At 47.7% G+C, this 14,270-nt stretch overlaps 1 protein-coding gene across 2 annotated transcripts in view; it reads right to left on the minus strand.

The window, feature by feature from the left end:
* Positions 1-835: 835 nt before the first annotated feature.
* FEZ1 (fasciculation and elongation protein zeta 1) overlaps positions 836-14,270 on the minus strand; it is a 43,659-nt gene continuing 30,224 nt past the window's right edge. For both annotated transcript variants that reach the window (XM_043579738.1, XM_043579739.1), the window contains exons 5-10: positions 13,966-14,134; positions 10,357-10,628; positions 9,342-9,422; positions 8,197-8,272; positions 4,092-4,157; positions 836-1,193 (exon numbers count right to left, since the gene is read on the minus strand). In XM_043579738.1, coding sequence (XP_043435673.1) covers positions 1,177-1,193; positions 4,092-4,157; positions 8,197-8,272; positions 9,342-9,422; positions 10,357-10,628; positions 13,966-14,134 — 681 coding nt within the window. In that variant the 3' untranslated portion in view covers positions 836-1,176. The remainder of the gene's footprint in view (positions 1,194-4,091; positions 4,158-8,196; positions 8,273-9,341; positions 9,423-10,356; positions 10,629-13,965; positions 14,135-14,270) is intronic.

Genomic DNA, 14,270 nt, shown 5'->3' on the forward strand with positions numbered 1-14,270 from the left:
TTACCAGGGAGGGGTGCTATGATGTGAGACAAAGTCATGGGTGATAAGGTCAGGGGCAGGGGCGTGGCAAGTGCTTTTTGTTTTTAAGACAGGGCTGTGAATTCCCATTCACAGGGCTACTATCATTCAAGCCTGAAGGTGGAAGCCAAGGATGTTCTGGCTGCAGTGAAATCAAGCCACCATCCAGGTCTGAGGACAGCACTCACCTGCTGGTCAACCAAGGCCAGAAGGTGCCTGCCAGCGACAGTGGAGACAGCACGTAAGGGTCAGAGGTGCTGGACCCCTAGGGCTGCAGGGAGGGCAGGGGAGGGCATGCACGGTCATAGGATACTGTTCCCAGGGGTCACTGGGGGCGTTCAGGAAGGAGCCTCGATCCCCCAAACTGGGATTGCTCAGCACAGCCAATTCCCTCTAACCCCCCACCCCCAGCCTCTGGGTCCCGGTGGAGGGGCTGGCAAGTGGCCAATGTGGCCATCTCAGGGGGAGGCCCTGGCGCCTCCTCGAGGCTCACTTCCTATCTGCTAATTTCACCATCACCCAGCTAGTCTGACACCCTCCAGCCAGTAGTTCCTAGAACACACTGCACAGTTCCCTTTAAAGCTGCCGAGCGGTAAGACCTTGGGATTCTGTGGATGGCCTCCCCCTTCTGACTGCACCATGTGCAGCCCCCACCACAGCCCACAGCAGGGCGCGCCCTCAACACCAGTGGTCTGCCATAGGCCATTGGTCCCTCAACACCAGTGGTCTGCCATAGGCCACGGGACATCAACGTGAAGGCAGCTACATAGCCTTCTCTCCAGGTTTGAAACACCACACTCCAAAGCGCATGAAGAATATTAAATGAAGGTTTATTTCAAAATTAGTCTTAGAATGTAAGCTGTTTTTGAGGGCTGGAGCCAGACTACTTAAGTGAGCAGTGAGAGCGCCTGCCTCTCCACGTTGGAGGCAACGTGGGCGGAGAGGCGTCTCAGCAGCCCTGCCCCTCGGTCATGCATCCAATGGTCACTAGGACTAGAAACCAACAGCAAAGGACCCCGCGCGCTTGCTCATGTTTAATCCGGGTTAAGCTATACACGTTTAAATACACGTCGGAGGTTACGTAGTGTCATGCAGTCCCTGTGATGGAATGTCTCTTGCTCAGTGACCTCCGCAGCAAGGCTGCCCCCAGGGGCAAGGTTAGGTGGGACAGAGCACTGAAAAGAGAAGGGGAGAGGAGAGAGGTCAAAGCACAGCGTGGGTCAGGACCTCCCAGCACAGGGTGGTCCTGGCCAAAAGGCACTCATGTCCTGAGCACCGAACTGCCCCTTAGGAACCTGGGAATAACTGTGATCACGTGTCTTCCTTCCAGAAGAAGAGACCATGGTAGGTATTCCTTTGGTGCAATGATTTAAGTCTCCGGTGTTCGTCTGCCTGGGTTCAAACCCCGCATGCGGCCTTTGGTAATTCTCCGACCTCAGGGAAATCTCTTCACCTATCTGTGCTTCCTTCCTGATATGTACAATAGACTGTGCCTCTGCCCACCCCACAGGGTTGTTCAGAAGCAAACAGAAAGTGCTCAGTAAATGTTAACTAGTTTTATGAATTCACTGACATTTCTGTGGATCACGGTGGGGAAACGGGTCTAGCCCTCAGGCTCCCAGACTTACAGAACCCATTTCTACAAACCTCCTTTGAGAAATTTGCTTTTAAAGCCTTTAAGAGTTAGAAGTTCTTCCCAAGGTTTAGCCTGAAGTCCTCCTGCAGAAACTTAAGACTAATCTTTCTGATCCTTATGGAAACAATATAACTCAGAGGTTCTTAACTGAGATCCAGAAGCCTATGGAAACTATCCCCAACACCGTGTATGCATATGAAGCAAAGCCTAATGAAGTCAAGAATCTGGACAATGATGACCATCAATGGACACCGTTACGGCCTGAATGTTCGGGTTTCTCCAAATCACATGTCGAAGACTTAACCCTCAGTGCAGCTGTATTTGGAGATGGAGCCTCTAAGGAAATGGGGTTAAATGAGTCACCGGATGGGGCTCTGATCCGATAGGATTAGTGTCCTTATAAGAGACACCAGAGAGCTCCAGCACACTCTCTCTTCACACCCACAGAAGAGAGGCCACGTGAGGACATGGCGAGAAGGTGGCTGTCAACAAGCCAAGAAGAGAGCCCTTGCTAGCAACTGGATTTGCTGGCACTCTGACCATGGACTTCTAGCCTCTAAAACTGAGAGATAATAAATTTCTATTGTTTAAGCTAAGTATTTTGTTTTAGCAGCCTGAGCAAGCTAATACAGGTATTAACATCACAAAAGGAAAGACAACCAGAGAATATGTGTCTCTTAACAGAAGTTGACAACCACTGATACTGTAGCAGTTATCAAAAAATATGAGGGGTGCCTGGGTTAAGTCCGCTAAGCATCCAACTCTTGATTGTTGATCTCATGGTCGTGAGATCAAGCCCCACATCAGGCTCTGTCCTGACAGCATGGAGCCTGCTTGGGATTCTGTCTCTCCTTCCCTCTCTGCCCCTCCCCCGCTGGCTCAAGAGCATATGTGAATACTCTCTCTCTTTCAAAATAAATAAATAAACTTTAAAATTTTTTTGAAACTGAGACTGATCAAGCCTCTAGCTCTACCAGTTGAACAGGAAACACAAAAAATGAAAGAAATGATTATTAAAATATTTTAAAATTATTAAAAACAAAAATTAATTTATTAAATTAAACCATGGGGACACAACTAACTAGCAGAAGCCAAAACGAGGAAGTTGTAGGGGGCAAATCACGTGGTTTCTCCAAGAAATAAACTTCAAGGAACAAGAGGAAAGAAAGAGGAATCTATATATATTAAAAGAGACTTAAGACACATATTATCCAATGGCAGTGTATGGACTCTCATTAGGTCCTGATTCAAACAGACTGAACAAAAATATTACAGGGAAATCTGAGCACTAAGTGGATAGTCAATGATTTTAAGACAGTTTGTATTTTGATCACAATATTGTGGTTATGGTTTTTTTAAGTTTATTTTATTTTGAGAGAGAGAAAGAGAACACACACAGGGGAGGAGCAGAGAGAGAGGGAGACAGAGGGAATCCCTAGCAGGGATTCTGTCAGCATAGAGCCTAACGTGGGGCTTGATCCACAAACCATGAGATCATGACCTAAGCCGAAATCAAGAGTCAGATACTCAACCAACTAAACCACCCAGGAACCCCTTGTGGTCATGTTTTTTAAGAGTCCTTATGTTTTAGGAGCACCCGTGTGGCTCAGTCAGTTGAGTGTCCAACTTTGGCTCAGGTCATGATCTTACAGTTTGTGAGTTCGAGCCCCGAGTTGGTTTCTATGCTGGCAGCTCAGAGCCTGGAGCCTGCTTCAGATTCTCTGTCTCCCTCTCTCTGCCCCTCCCCCACTCACGCACAAGCACACGCGCTCTCGCGCTCTCTCTCTCTCTCTCTCAAGAATAAACATAAAAAAAAAAATTTAAGAGTCCTTATGTTTTAGAAATGTACACTGAAATATTTATAGATTTAAAAAATGATGATTAGGATTTGCTTCGAAATAATATGGAGAGGAGAAGCTGGGTAGGGGTATAAATGAAAAAAGATTAGCCATGAGTCAACAATTACTGAAACAGGATGTTGAGAACATGAGAGTTCATTATACCAGTCACTCTTATATGTGTTAAAAGCTTCCTTAATAAAAGATAAAACAAAAGTTAGGAAAGGATGTAGCTAATCATGACTTCGAACAGCTGAAACCTAGTAAAGGTACCCCCGGCTCTGTTTTTCCCAAAGAAATAGCCCGAACTCCACAGAACTTTCAGTCTTGTGATGGTTTGGCTGCCCTAATGTGGAGTCGCCCTGGTGACTCCAAGGCAAAGGCATCTCCTTCTCCGGCCTCCTGGCAACATGCAAAGACAAAATCCTCTCCCTGCCAGGGCCTCACAATCGTTCACCGGCGGCCCCTGGCCCTGTGAGGTCTGGGCAGGAGGGGTCACTCTGGGAAGGCTGCAGAGAGGACTCCAGGCCTTCAGTGGGAGGCCTGGGGGAGGGGACCTGGGAAGGCCCTGCTCTAGGAGGCCTGGGGACAGCTCTTACCTTTTAAAATGTAGTCCGTTAGCAAAGTGGGCACCTTCTCATTATCCTCCTTCATGGCAAAGAGAACTGGGGAAGGAGAGAGGGAGAGATGAGTCGAGATGCCATCAGGGCATGAAGCTCACTTCTGCGGCCAGACAGTCCAACAACCCCAAGTGAGAAATGATTCAAGGAAACCAGACATTCATTGAGTATTGAGCAAAAGCCTAGAAGCTTCTGTCAAGAATCAGCACTCAACATACTGACAGAGGAGAGAATACATCCAAAGAGTCAGAGTGGCCTGTCAGTGATTTTATTTTCTTTTATCTTATATGTGGGTTTTTTTTCCCCATCTATCATCTCCACATTATTTCCTAAGTATATATCTTTAATAAGCATAAACATAAAGCAATTAAAAAAGAACCCACCTTCAGATGCAATCTAATGTCAAGAATAACAGTCATCCCCATTATCAAATCACCAATAAAATTCTTTAAACACGTTCTATCCGTGTAAACAGATATTAGAAAAATTTCCCTAATTACGATAATAATAAGTTATTATTCCAATTTATTAACAACAAATGAACTTACTTTCACAAATACTTATTTTCTATTTCATGCCCGGTACAGTGCTAGAAGTTGTGGAAATGCAAAGGAATTACGGACCCTCAGGGAGCTCTTAAAGTTCTCATCGAGACACTTCACGATTTTCACAAGTATAAGGCACACAATAGGAAAGTTATGAACAAATAAAAGCTTTTTAGAGATTTTTTACAATAGTATTTTCTGTCATTACACTAGGTAAAACTTTCTATATTCATAATTCATCCTGTGGAAGTCAGCTTTGGAGCAAATCCTTCAAGAACGTTGCTGGACTTTGTTTATAATATCATGGAATGAGGGGAGCAGGGATCCCACCAACCAGATTCTTCATCAACAGATTCTTTAAATAAACTATAGTGTGGGGCGCCTGGGTGGTGCAGTCGGTTGAGCGTCCGACTTCAGCCAGGTCACGATCTCGCGGTCCGTGAGTTCGAGCCCCACGTTGGGCTCTGGGCTGATGGCTCGGAGCCTGGAGCCTGTTTCCGATTCTGTGTCTCCCTCTCTCTCTGCCCCTCCCCCGTTCATGCTCTGTCTCTCTCTGTCCCAAAAATAAATAAACGTTGAAAAAAAAAATTTTTTTAAATAAATAAATAAATAAATAAACCATAGTGTATCTATGCCGTGGAGGCAGGGTCACGAAACTTGGATTTCAAAAACTGGGAGCGGGGGTGTGAGTCAGTGGCCAGGTCCGGCCGGAGAAAAGAAAGAGCCTGAACCTGAGGGCTCTCCAGGTGTTCCTTTCTTTTATTTCTTCCGTAGTTTTAGGCATGTATCCTTGTCAACCGGACCGGCTGGAGGTACCTTACAACGGAATACGGGCAGACTCAATGCTGCACCAAGAAGACAGCTTTACAAATGAAATTGCACTCAGCCAGTATGTGTCTGAACTTGCCCAAATCTGAAATGTATATGCGTCATCCGGTCCCCAAGAGCTGGTCTTGGGCCTGTGTCTTTGGGTTCAGGAGGAAAGAGGAGATGTTCACAATCCATATGAGGATTTGCCACAAAAAAAAAAAAAAAAAAAAAAGAGCTTTTATAACCTGCAGCGGAATTCGCATTCAGGAAAGATGGCAGTTTTTTTCTTTTAAAAGGAATAAAATATTGGAATGTGGTGGACCCACATGATGGGAGAGAGACCCATAAAAAGAACGTTAACCAAATGTTAACTGATAGAACTAAAATCATGATACAAAATTTTATAGCCAGTATCATCCCAACTATATGGAGAAGACATAAAATATTATGGCTGAAAACACCAAAATAGTACCCACAGTAGAGGGGACAATGAATTATTTATTTTCTTTTGTTCACTTTCCTGTGTTTCCGAACTGTTCTAAATGATGGAAACACTCCAATTAAAATTTTTCAAGCAAACTTGAAACATGTAAATAAAACCCACTGTTTCTTAATTAAAATGAAAAAATTTCACACTGAATTCCTGAATGGGTATCTGTAATAAATTTATAGCTCTTCCTTTAAAAAAAAAATATGATAGAGTACTTTACATACATCAACCTGCGTAATTTGTCCAAATTATTTTCCAAGTGCTTACTGCTTGTGAAAACACAAACAACTTATAAATGTCAGTTCATTTCTGTCAGCTCCCTTTAAAAAAAAATCTTAGTGCATATTTATGCAAATAAAGGAGTTTAAGATGAGGGAAGAGGAAGCCAATGTACTTTGAATTTAAAATTCCAAATTCTCAAGGACGCCGGATCCATGGGTGTGGGCAGGGTTTCCGTTCACCAGAACTGCCTGCTTCAGTTCGCCCAATTGATAAACATGAAAGTGTTGGGTCACCTTTTGTAGCACCAGGGGGCCCAGCGGGGATCTTCCTTCCTCATCGGAACAGGAGAAACTTCTCTTCCCCTCCCCTGGGGTATCAAATAGCCCTGCACCGGTCTGGCCCGATGATGCTGGGCCATTGCCTCTGAAGCAGGGTGATGCTGGGCTGGGCGGCCTGGTATGTCACTCCGTGCCGTGCACGGTTGCCAGGGAGATAGACATTCTTGTGATTCACCGAGCCTGACACCCCATCTCAGCCCCGGACTTTTCTCTTTCGAAAAGCATCAGGCTGACACTGATGGCTAACACCGTGTGCCCCCAGCCCCTCGGGGATTGCAGTGTCTGGTGTATGTAAGGAGATTTTGCCTACGGAAGGCTCTTTATCACACGTTGGTTTCTCCCGCAGCTCAGAATGTTTATTAATATTTGAAAATAGAGTCAAAGCAAAGGAGAGGAGGCAGTCCTTTCCTGGAAGGAAAACTGTTCTTTCTAGTCAGGCTCACCCACCCCGCCACCCAAGAAACCTTGCTTCTCCTTAAAAATGCAGCCAGTCCTGGAGCACCTGGGTGGCTCAGTCGGTTTAGAGTCTGACTTTGGCTCAGGTCATGATCTCGTGGTTCCTGAGTTCCAGCCCTGTGTTGGCTCCGTGCTGACAGCTCAGCGCCTGGAGCCTGCTTCGGATTCTGTGTCTCCCTCTCTCTCTCTCTCTCCCCCTCCCCCTCTCTCTGTCTCTCTCTCTCTCTTTCTCTCAAAAATAAATAAACATTAAAAAAAAATTTTAACAGTAATAATTTAAAAACGAAGCCAATCCCATAGACCAAGCTCCCCTCTTCGGGGCCACGAAGTAGGACAAAGTAACCTCAAGTTGCTCACAAGAGAACAGGAAAGGCAGAGAATGCAAGGCTTTGAGCACTGCTGGGTGAGCCCCAGAAAGTCCCTGCGCACCAGCACTGCCCTCACCCAGCCCCCAACCTCTTTCACCAGCTCATTCTTTCCTGGCAAGTCTCTGCCCTTTATGAGGAAGCAGAGGAAAAACAAGACCACTCCAGGGGTGCCTGGGTGGCTCAGTCGGTTAAGTGTCCAACTTTGGCTGAGGTCATGATCTCGACTGCGGTTCAAGTTATGATCTCACAGTTTGTGGGTTCAAGCCCGGCATTGACTCTGTGTTCAGAGCTTGGAACCCGCTTCGGATTCTGTGTCTCCCTTGCCGGCTCTCCCCAACTTGTGCTCTGTTTCTCTCTCAAAGATAAAATAAACCTTAAAAAAATTAGGGGTGCCTGGATGGCTCAGTCGGTTGAGCATCCCACTTGGCTCAGGTCATGATCTCACGGTTCATGGGTTTGAGCCCCGTGTTGGGCTCTGTGCTGCCAGCTCAGAGCCTGGAGCCTGCTTCGGATTCTGTGTCTCCCTCTTTCTCTGTCCTTCCCCTGCTCATTCTCTCTCTCTCTCTCTCTCTCTCTCTCTCTCTCTCTCTCTCACACACACACACACACACACACACAAGGAAATAAACGATAAAAGAAAGTTAAACAAAGAAGACAGCTCTGGGTACCACTGCAGAGTATTTTAGTTTTGCCCCCGTGTAGGGGGAAGTGACACAGTGATATGGGGCACATTCTGACCCATCTGAGGCTGCTGTTCTCAGGGAAACCACAGGCCTGAGGCACCAGGGGTGACGCTCACAGGGAAGGGAGGGCGGAAACGAGCAGCCCATCTCACTGAGGACGAGAGGAACTCACTGTTTGTCAGCATCTGGAGATCTTCCACTGACGGAGGCAAGGCTTTCTTCTCATAAGGGATGACGGTGTTCAGGTACTACAAGACAAACATGGCACGCAGGGCTTGAGACTCAAGTACGGTCCCTCTGCTGGGAAGAGGAGTCGGCAATTCTCACGGGGATTGCGCTTTTCTCTAACAAACGCGCTCCACCGAATCGGACACTCTCGGCAACACCCATGACACTGTGCACACCCCTGCGTCAGGACCCTGTCCCCATCGTTGGGGGCGGTCTCTGGAAGTAAGACTTTACCATATTAGCCTTCTATTCCATCTAATACATTCTTCTGATGCTAGAAGCTTTGGGTTATTTAGGAATCCTGGTGAGCAGAGGCTGAGCGCGGAGAACATTTTAGAGGGGGGTTATGTTTTCTCATCCTTCGCAGAGCAATTTGAAAACGAACAGTCTCCCTTTTGTCAAAAATGACAGGGGAGAGAACCTCAACCCCGCCCTTGGTCTTGGATGTCGGGTTTGCTCCCTCTGCTGGATACGAGGTGCTTCTACAACAAGATCACCTTGGGCCGGTGGGATGTTGGAGAAGGCAGCACCAGAGAGACCCCTGAAGGTTGTGGGGGAGCCTGGGGGACTGAGTGAGAAGAGCTCCAGACCTGTATTTTGGCCTTGGTTCTGCGCCTAGTGGTGTGGCCTTGGGAGAATACCTAACGTCTCTGGGCCTTAGCTCTCACGGCTGCAAAGTGAGGCGCCTGAGTTAGATATTCCTAAAATCTCTTCCCACGCCGCAGCGCTAGAATTCTAACCCTGAGGATTCAGCTACGAATGTGTCTAACAGACACACAAGCAGTTACGTGCTCTTATTCTACCATCTCAATCTCGTCTGGGTATGCACGTGCCCTTTCAATAAGATTACACCCCTCGCGAGGGCAGGGACCAGGACGAACCCGTCTTTGTACCTGAGGGCCTGGCAACAGCTCAAAAAGGGTTCCCCTTTTAAAAGACACTGGCCGTTCCTCCTTAAGAAAGGAAGAAAATGTGAAGAACCCCACCCCCGCATCCCCCGCCCCTTGCCCAAGTCCCAGGATAATCCCAGGGAATCACCAAGTTGCAAGAGTCCAGGAGGAAAGCTAGGAGCAAGGGAATTGCTTGTACCTGCTTGTCCGTTCCTGAGGAGCCAAAGGTCTGGCGGATGCCACTCTGCAGAATGTTGGAGATGCCTTCCATGCTGAAGCGCTGTGAAGAGGAGGGGGGCTCAAGAACAAACGCTTCCTGCTCTGCAGTCCTCGCCTCCAGGGACCTCGGTGCCCTCCCTAAACTACCCAGACCCACCCACTACCACCGTGTCCCAGATAACACCAAGGCTAAGGGACAGGCCAAAATTTAAGCCTGATCTTTGCAAGAACCAACAGTAGAGTCTCAGAGACTCTCATCTTTGTCCCTCAGGGCAACAGGCCCCCCTGCGCTGCCCTCGCTTCCTCACTTCCCCCTCCACGTGCAAAGGGAAGAATGAAGCAGGACGGGACACCTGGGGCGGATGATGACGCAAGTGTCTTAACTTAAGGAAAACAAAATGTCCAGCCACTGGGAAGGGCGGATGTAAAGCTACTGTCCTTCACTGGGAAGCTTTTCCCAAAAGGCACAAGCCTAGGACCAATTCAGTGGGTCTGGGATAGAGCCTAGGCCAAGGTATTTTGAAAAATCTTGGATGATTTCTCGTGAGCTTCCTTCATCAAGAACCACAGGTCTGGAGAATCCTGTTAATATGACAGTAAGGAGTCATAATTTTCAATCCTGAAACACCCCTACTGACATCCTAAAGAGGTAAGTCAGGACGAATAGCAGGGATTCTGACCCTGAGTCCCAGGGCACAATGCCCATCAATACTAAGCACCGGTCACCCCTCTTTCTAAGGTCTTGCCTAAGGGAACACATGCCATATGCAAGTATTTTCCGATGTCTGCGTCCCGCCTCCCTCAGCTGGACCGGGATCCTCTGGGGGAGTAAAGGAGACAGGGGTGTCTTCTCCCTCTTGACAGCCCCACTGTCTGCCAGGGGTCCTGCTCACAGTCGCTGCTTACGGGTCCTGCGCAGGGTCGGTACTGGGACCTGACACGGCGAGGATCTGGGGCCCGGACACACCGGGTCCTCCCCCTGGGGGTCCGCGTACCTTGAGAGGCATCTGGTTTCCCTTCTCTATCCGGCTGCTCTGCAGACTCAGGCCTTTCTCTTTCCGCCTCTTCTTCATCAGCTCCCGCTGCTCCTTCTGCTTGTTCTGAACCTCAATCAGCACCGTGATGAAGGAGTTCTTCACTTCCTTTTCAAACTCCAGCTCGTCCCGGCGGGCCAGCTGTTGCACCAGCTCCTCCGAGAAGTCCCGGATGGCGCCCTCCACCTGGTCCAGCAGCTCGGTCAGCTCCGACCCGGACATGTGCCTCAGGCCTGCAGGGAGAGGCCATCCCGCAGGTGACAGCTGCATCCGAGCCAGAGCCTGAAGGGGAGGCTCCCGGGGCTGCTGCTGCTTGAGGTGGGTCTGCCTCTCCAGAGGGGACCCCTGCCAACCCCTTATAGGACTGGAAATTGAGGGGCTGCCAGGAAGGGAGGGACCCATATGCCGACAGCCAGAATGAACACCCCTTCCAGGGACACAAAAGAGGAAGAAGAAATAGCCCCCCAGGAAGCCTGTGGACTCTGTCCGCAAAAATGCACATGGACAGACATGTGCCGTTCTGATCCTGTGTTCCTCTTCCTACTTATTCTCTATTTCTATAATAGTCCAAGTGCAAAATGGGTCAAGAATCAGGGGGAGAGGGGCGCCTGGGTGGCTCAGTAGGTTAAGTGACCGACTCTTGGTTTTGGCTCAGGTCACGATCTCACAGTTCCATGAGTTGGAGCCCTGCATCGGGCTCTGTGCTGGCAGCGCGGAGCCTGCTTGAGATTCTCAATCTCTCCCTCTCTCCCTGCCCCTTCCTTGCGTATGCTGTCTCTCTCTCTCTCCTTCTCTCAAAATAAATAAATAATAAATAGGGGCGCCTGGGTGGCGCAGTCGGTTAAGCGTCCGACTTCAGCCAGGTCACGATCTCGCAGTCCGTGAGTTCGAGCCCCGCGTCGGGCTCTGGGCTGATGGCTCAGAGCCTGGAGCCTGTTTCCGATTCTGTGTCTCCCTCTCTCTCTGCCCCTCCCCCGTTCATGCTCTGTCTCTCTCTGTCCCAAAAATAAATAAACGTTGAAAAAAAAATTTTAAAAAATAAATAAATAAATAAATAAATAATAAATAAAAGAGATAGCCGGACAGCAAAATAAGCGCAGTGACCTGATGCCCTCTTCACCCCTCCAGTCCTGTCCGGCAGCGAGTGCAGATATCCAGGAACATGGGAAATGTCAACACACTGAAAAATGAACCCTGGCTGGTTGGTACAGAGTCTGCCATCAGGGAAAAGGAAAGGGAACCTGAGATAAAGGGATACAGATAACTTTATCTTAAATTCTTGTCCCCTAAGACTTCTTCATTTAAAATCGATTGTATGGGAATGCAAACTGGTGCAGCCTCTCTGGAAAATAGTATGGAGCTTCCTCAAAAAATTAAAAATAGAACTACCCTACGACCCAGCAATTGTACTACTAGGCATTTATCCAAGGGATACAAGCAGGTGCTCTGTTTCGAAGGGGCACATGCACCCCAATGTTTCCAGAAGCACTATCGACAATAGCCAAAGTATGGAAAGAACCCAAATGTCCATCGATGGATGAAATGGATAAAGAAGATGTGGGATATATATACAATGGAGTATTACTCGGCAATCAAAAAGAATGAAATCTTGCCACTTGCAACTACGTGGATGGAACTGGAGGGTATCATGCTAAGCAAAATTAGTCAGAGAAAGACAAATATCATATGACTACACTCATAGGAGGACTTTAAGACACAGAACAGATGAACACAAGAGAAGGGAAGCAAAAATAATATAAAAACAGGGAGAGGGACAAAACATTAAGAGACTCTTGAATGTGGAGAACAAACAGGGGGTTCCTGGAGGGGTTGTGGGATGGGGGTTGGGCTAAATAGGTAAGGGGCATCAAGGAATCTACTTCTGAAATCACTGTTGCACTATATGCTAACTAACTGGGATGTAAATTAAAAAAAAAAATAAAATCGATTGTGGAGGGGAGGAGGGAGGCATCGTTTCAAATTGTCCATTTCTGAGATCTTTTGTTTCGGCCCCAGAATCCATTTTACTTCCCCGTTTCTGCTCTGGCCTATGTGTTTGCTGCCTTGGTGCACCTTCCCCATTTCTTCTGCTCTTTGGAGCTGCCTCCTCCTTCTGCATTTGCCATTTCACTCTGCACTTCAGCTGTTTTCGGGAGTCTTGCGCTGAATGCCGCTGTTTGGGGCCTTTGTGTGGCTGAGAACGGCTTGAAGGCAGCCAAGTCTGCCCCATCATTCCCAGCACATTCCTTCTGCATTGGCCATCCCCTGGCCTCTACTCTTTAGGGCCGCAGAGTTTCATTTTCAGGACACAGTTCTTCAGATCAGGCCTCAATTTTTACCATGTTTGGACCTTTACACCTGCCCGGCCCACCTTCTCCCTCTTGTGTTTCCAAGTCCCCACCAGCCTGCGTGCAGATCTCCTCGGCCCCTCCTGCAGCATGGGTACCCTTACCCCTCCAGACCGATGACTTTTATACCCAATTGTGCCTTCACTGTGTTACATGTTTCCATTTCACGCCTCATCCGCCTTTTTCTTTGTGTGACTATAATTACTACAAACCTGTATCAGAGAGCTAACCCAGATTAAGAGCACAGATTCTGGAATCAACCTGCCTGGCTTCACATATGGGCCCCACCCCTCGTGACCTGCATGTAGTGTAAGGGCAGATACAAATAAAAAATTAGAGCCTTGACTCTCCCTGTTGAAAATAAGGGAAGAGACTTTCTCTCTCCTTTACCTGACTTTTCTTTGAGAATGGCTTCCTGGGTCCTTTGCAGAGAGATGCCAATCATTTTAATGGCTAAATAAGCCTCTTGCCCGTCTTAGGACTCAGGAATGTTTTCCCAACCCCCTAGGAGTCACGGCTCTGAAAAGTAATCACCAAGGAAGATGACAGGAGCCTAACTAGTCGCCTGACTCCAGATTGCAAACCTATTTAATGTAATGGGTTGTATCCACTTAGCTGTAGACGAGAGTAGGATTTCTTTCTGCCTGTGATGTGCACCCCATTCTGGCTTAACGCTTATTCAATGATAAAATTGTCCTCTTTCTCTCTTCTCCTCTGTGGAACGGTTTTCTGGGTGAGGAGGAGATTTTGTTTTTAATTATATTTCCCCCACAGTGGCATCAAACAAGTCACTTAACCTCTCAGGATACTCAATTACCTCGATCCTAATGGAGTTGGCGTGGGGAGGAAATGAGATTATGCACAGAAATTCTTAGAACAGGGTCTGGCACACAGAAAGCTCTCCCAAAAATATCAGCTATCATTATTATTACCTTTTTCATTGATTTTACGGTAGCATCACTTTGGATAGTGGGTTCAGATTTCTTCTCTTTTTTCGGCTTTTGTCTTATTCTTTGGTTAGTTTTGCCATTTTTGATTCTGTTTAACTGACTTTTTCTCCACCTCCCCACCAAAAAGGCTAACTTCTCTCCTGATGCCCAGTAAGAAAGGTGCCACCAGCCTCCTCGATTTGAGGTTCTATGAGCTACATGTGAAGCATGTGCCCAGGGCCTGGCCCAGAATGGTCTTCATCCTTGGCAAGCCCACCCACCAGGGCCCTCACCTTCATAGGACCAGTTGTTGTTGAAGGTCTGGGTCAAGGCCTGCATCTCCTGAAGGAGGACAGAGTCAGCCTGGGAGGAGGTTTCTCCCTCATCCTCCTCTTCCAGGACCTCCTCTTCTTCCTCAGGGTCTGGGGAATTCTGCATCATTTCTTCAATCTCCTCAATGACCTAAAGAAGGTACACAAGAGAGTGCTAACTCTATTCTCTGCTGGCAGGACAGGCTGGCTCAAATTTTGATCGGTTAAGGAAGTTTCTGATTTGCTGCCTATAAAATTCCCAAAGCGGTATCGTTATTTAATACATA

The sequence above is a fragment of the Prionailurus bengalensis genome, chromosome D1, assembly GCF_016509475.1.
Source record: "Prionailurus bengalensis isolate Pbe53 chromosome D1, Fcat_Pben_1.1_paternal_pri, whole genome shotgun sequence".
Taxonomy (NCBI): Eukaryota; Metazoa; Chordata; class Mammalia; order Carnivora; family Felidae; genus Prionailurus; species Prionailurus bengalensis.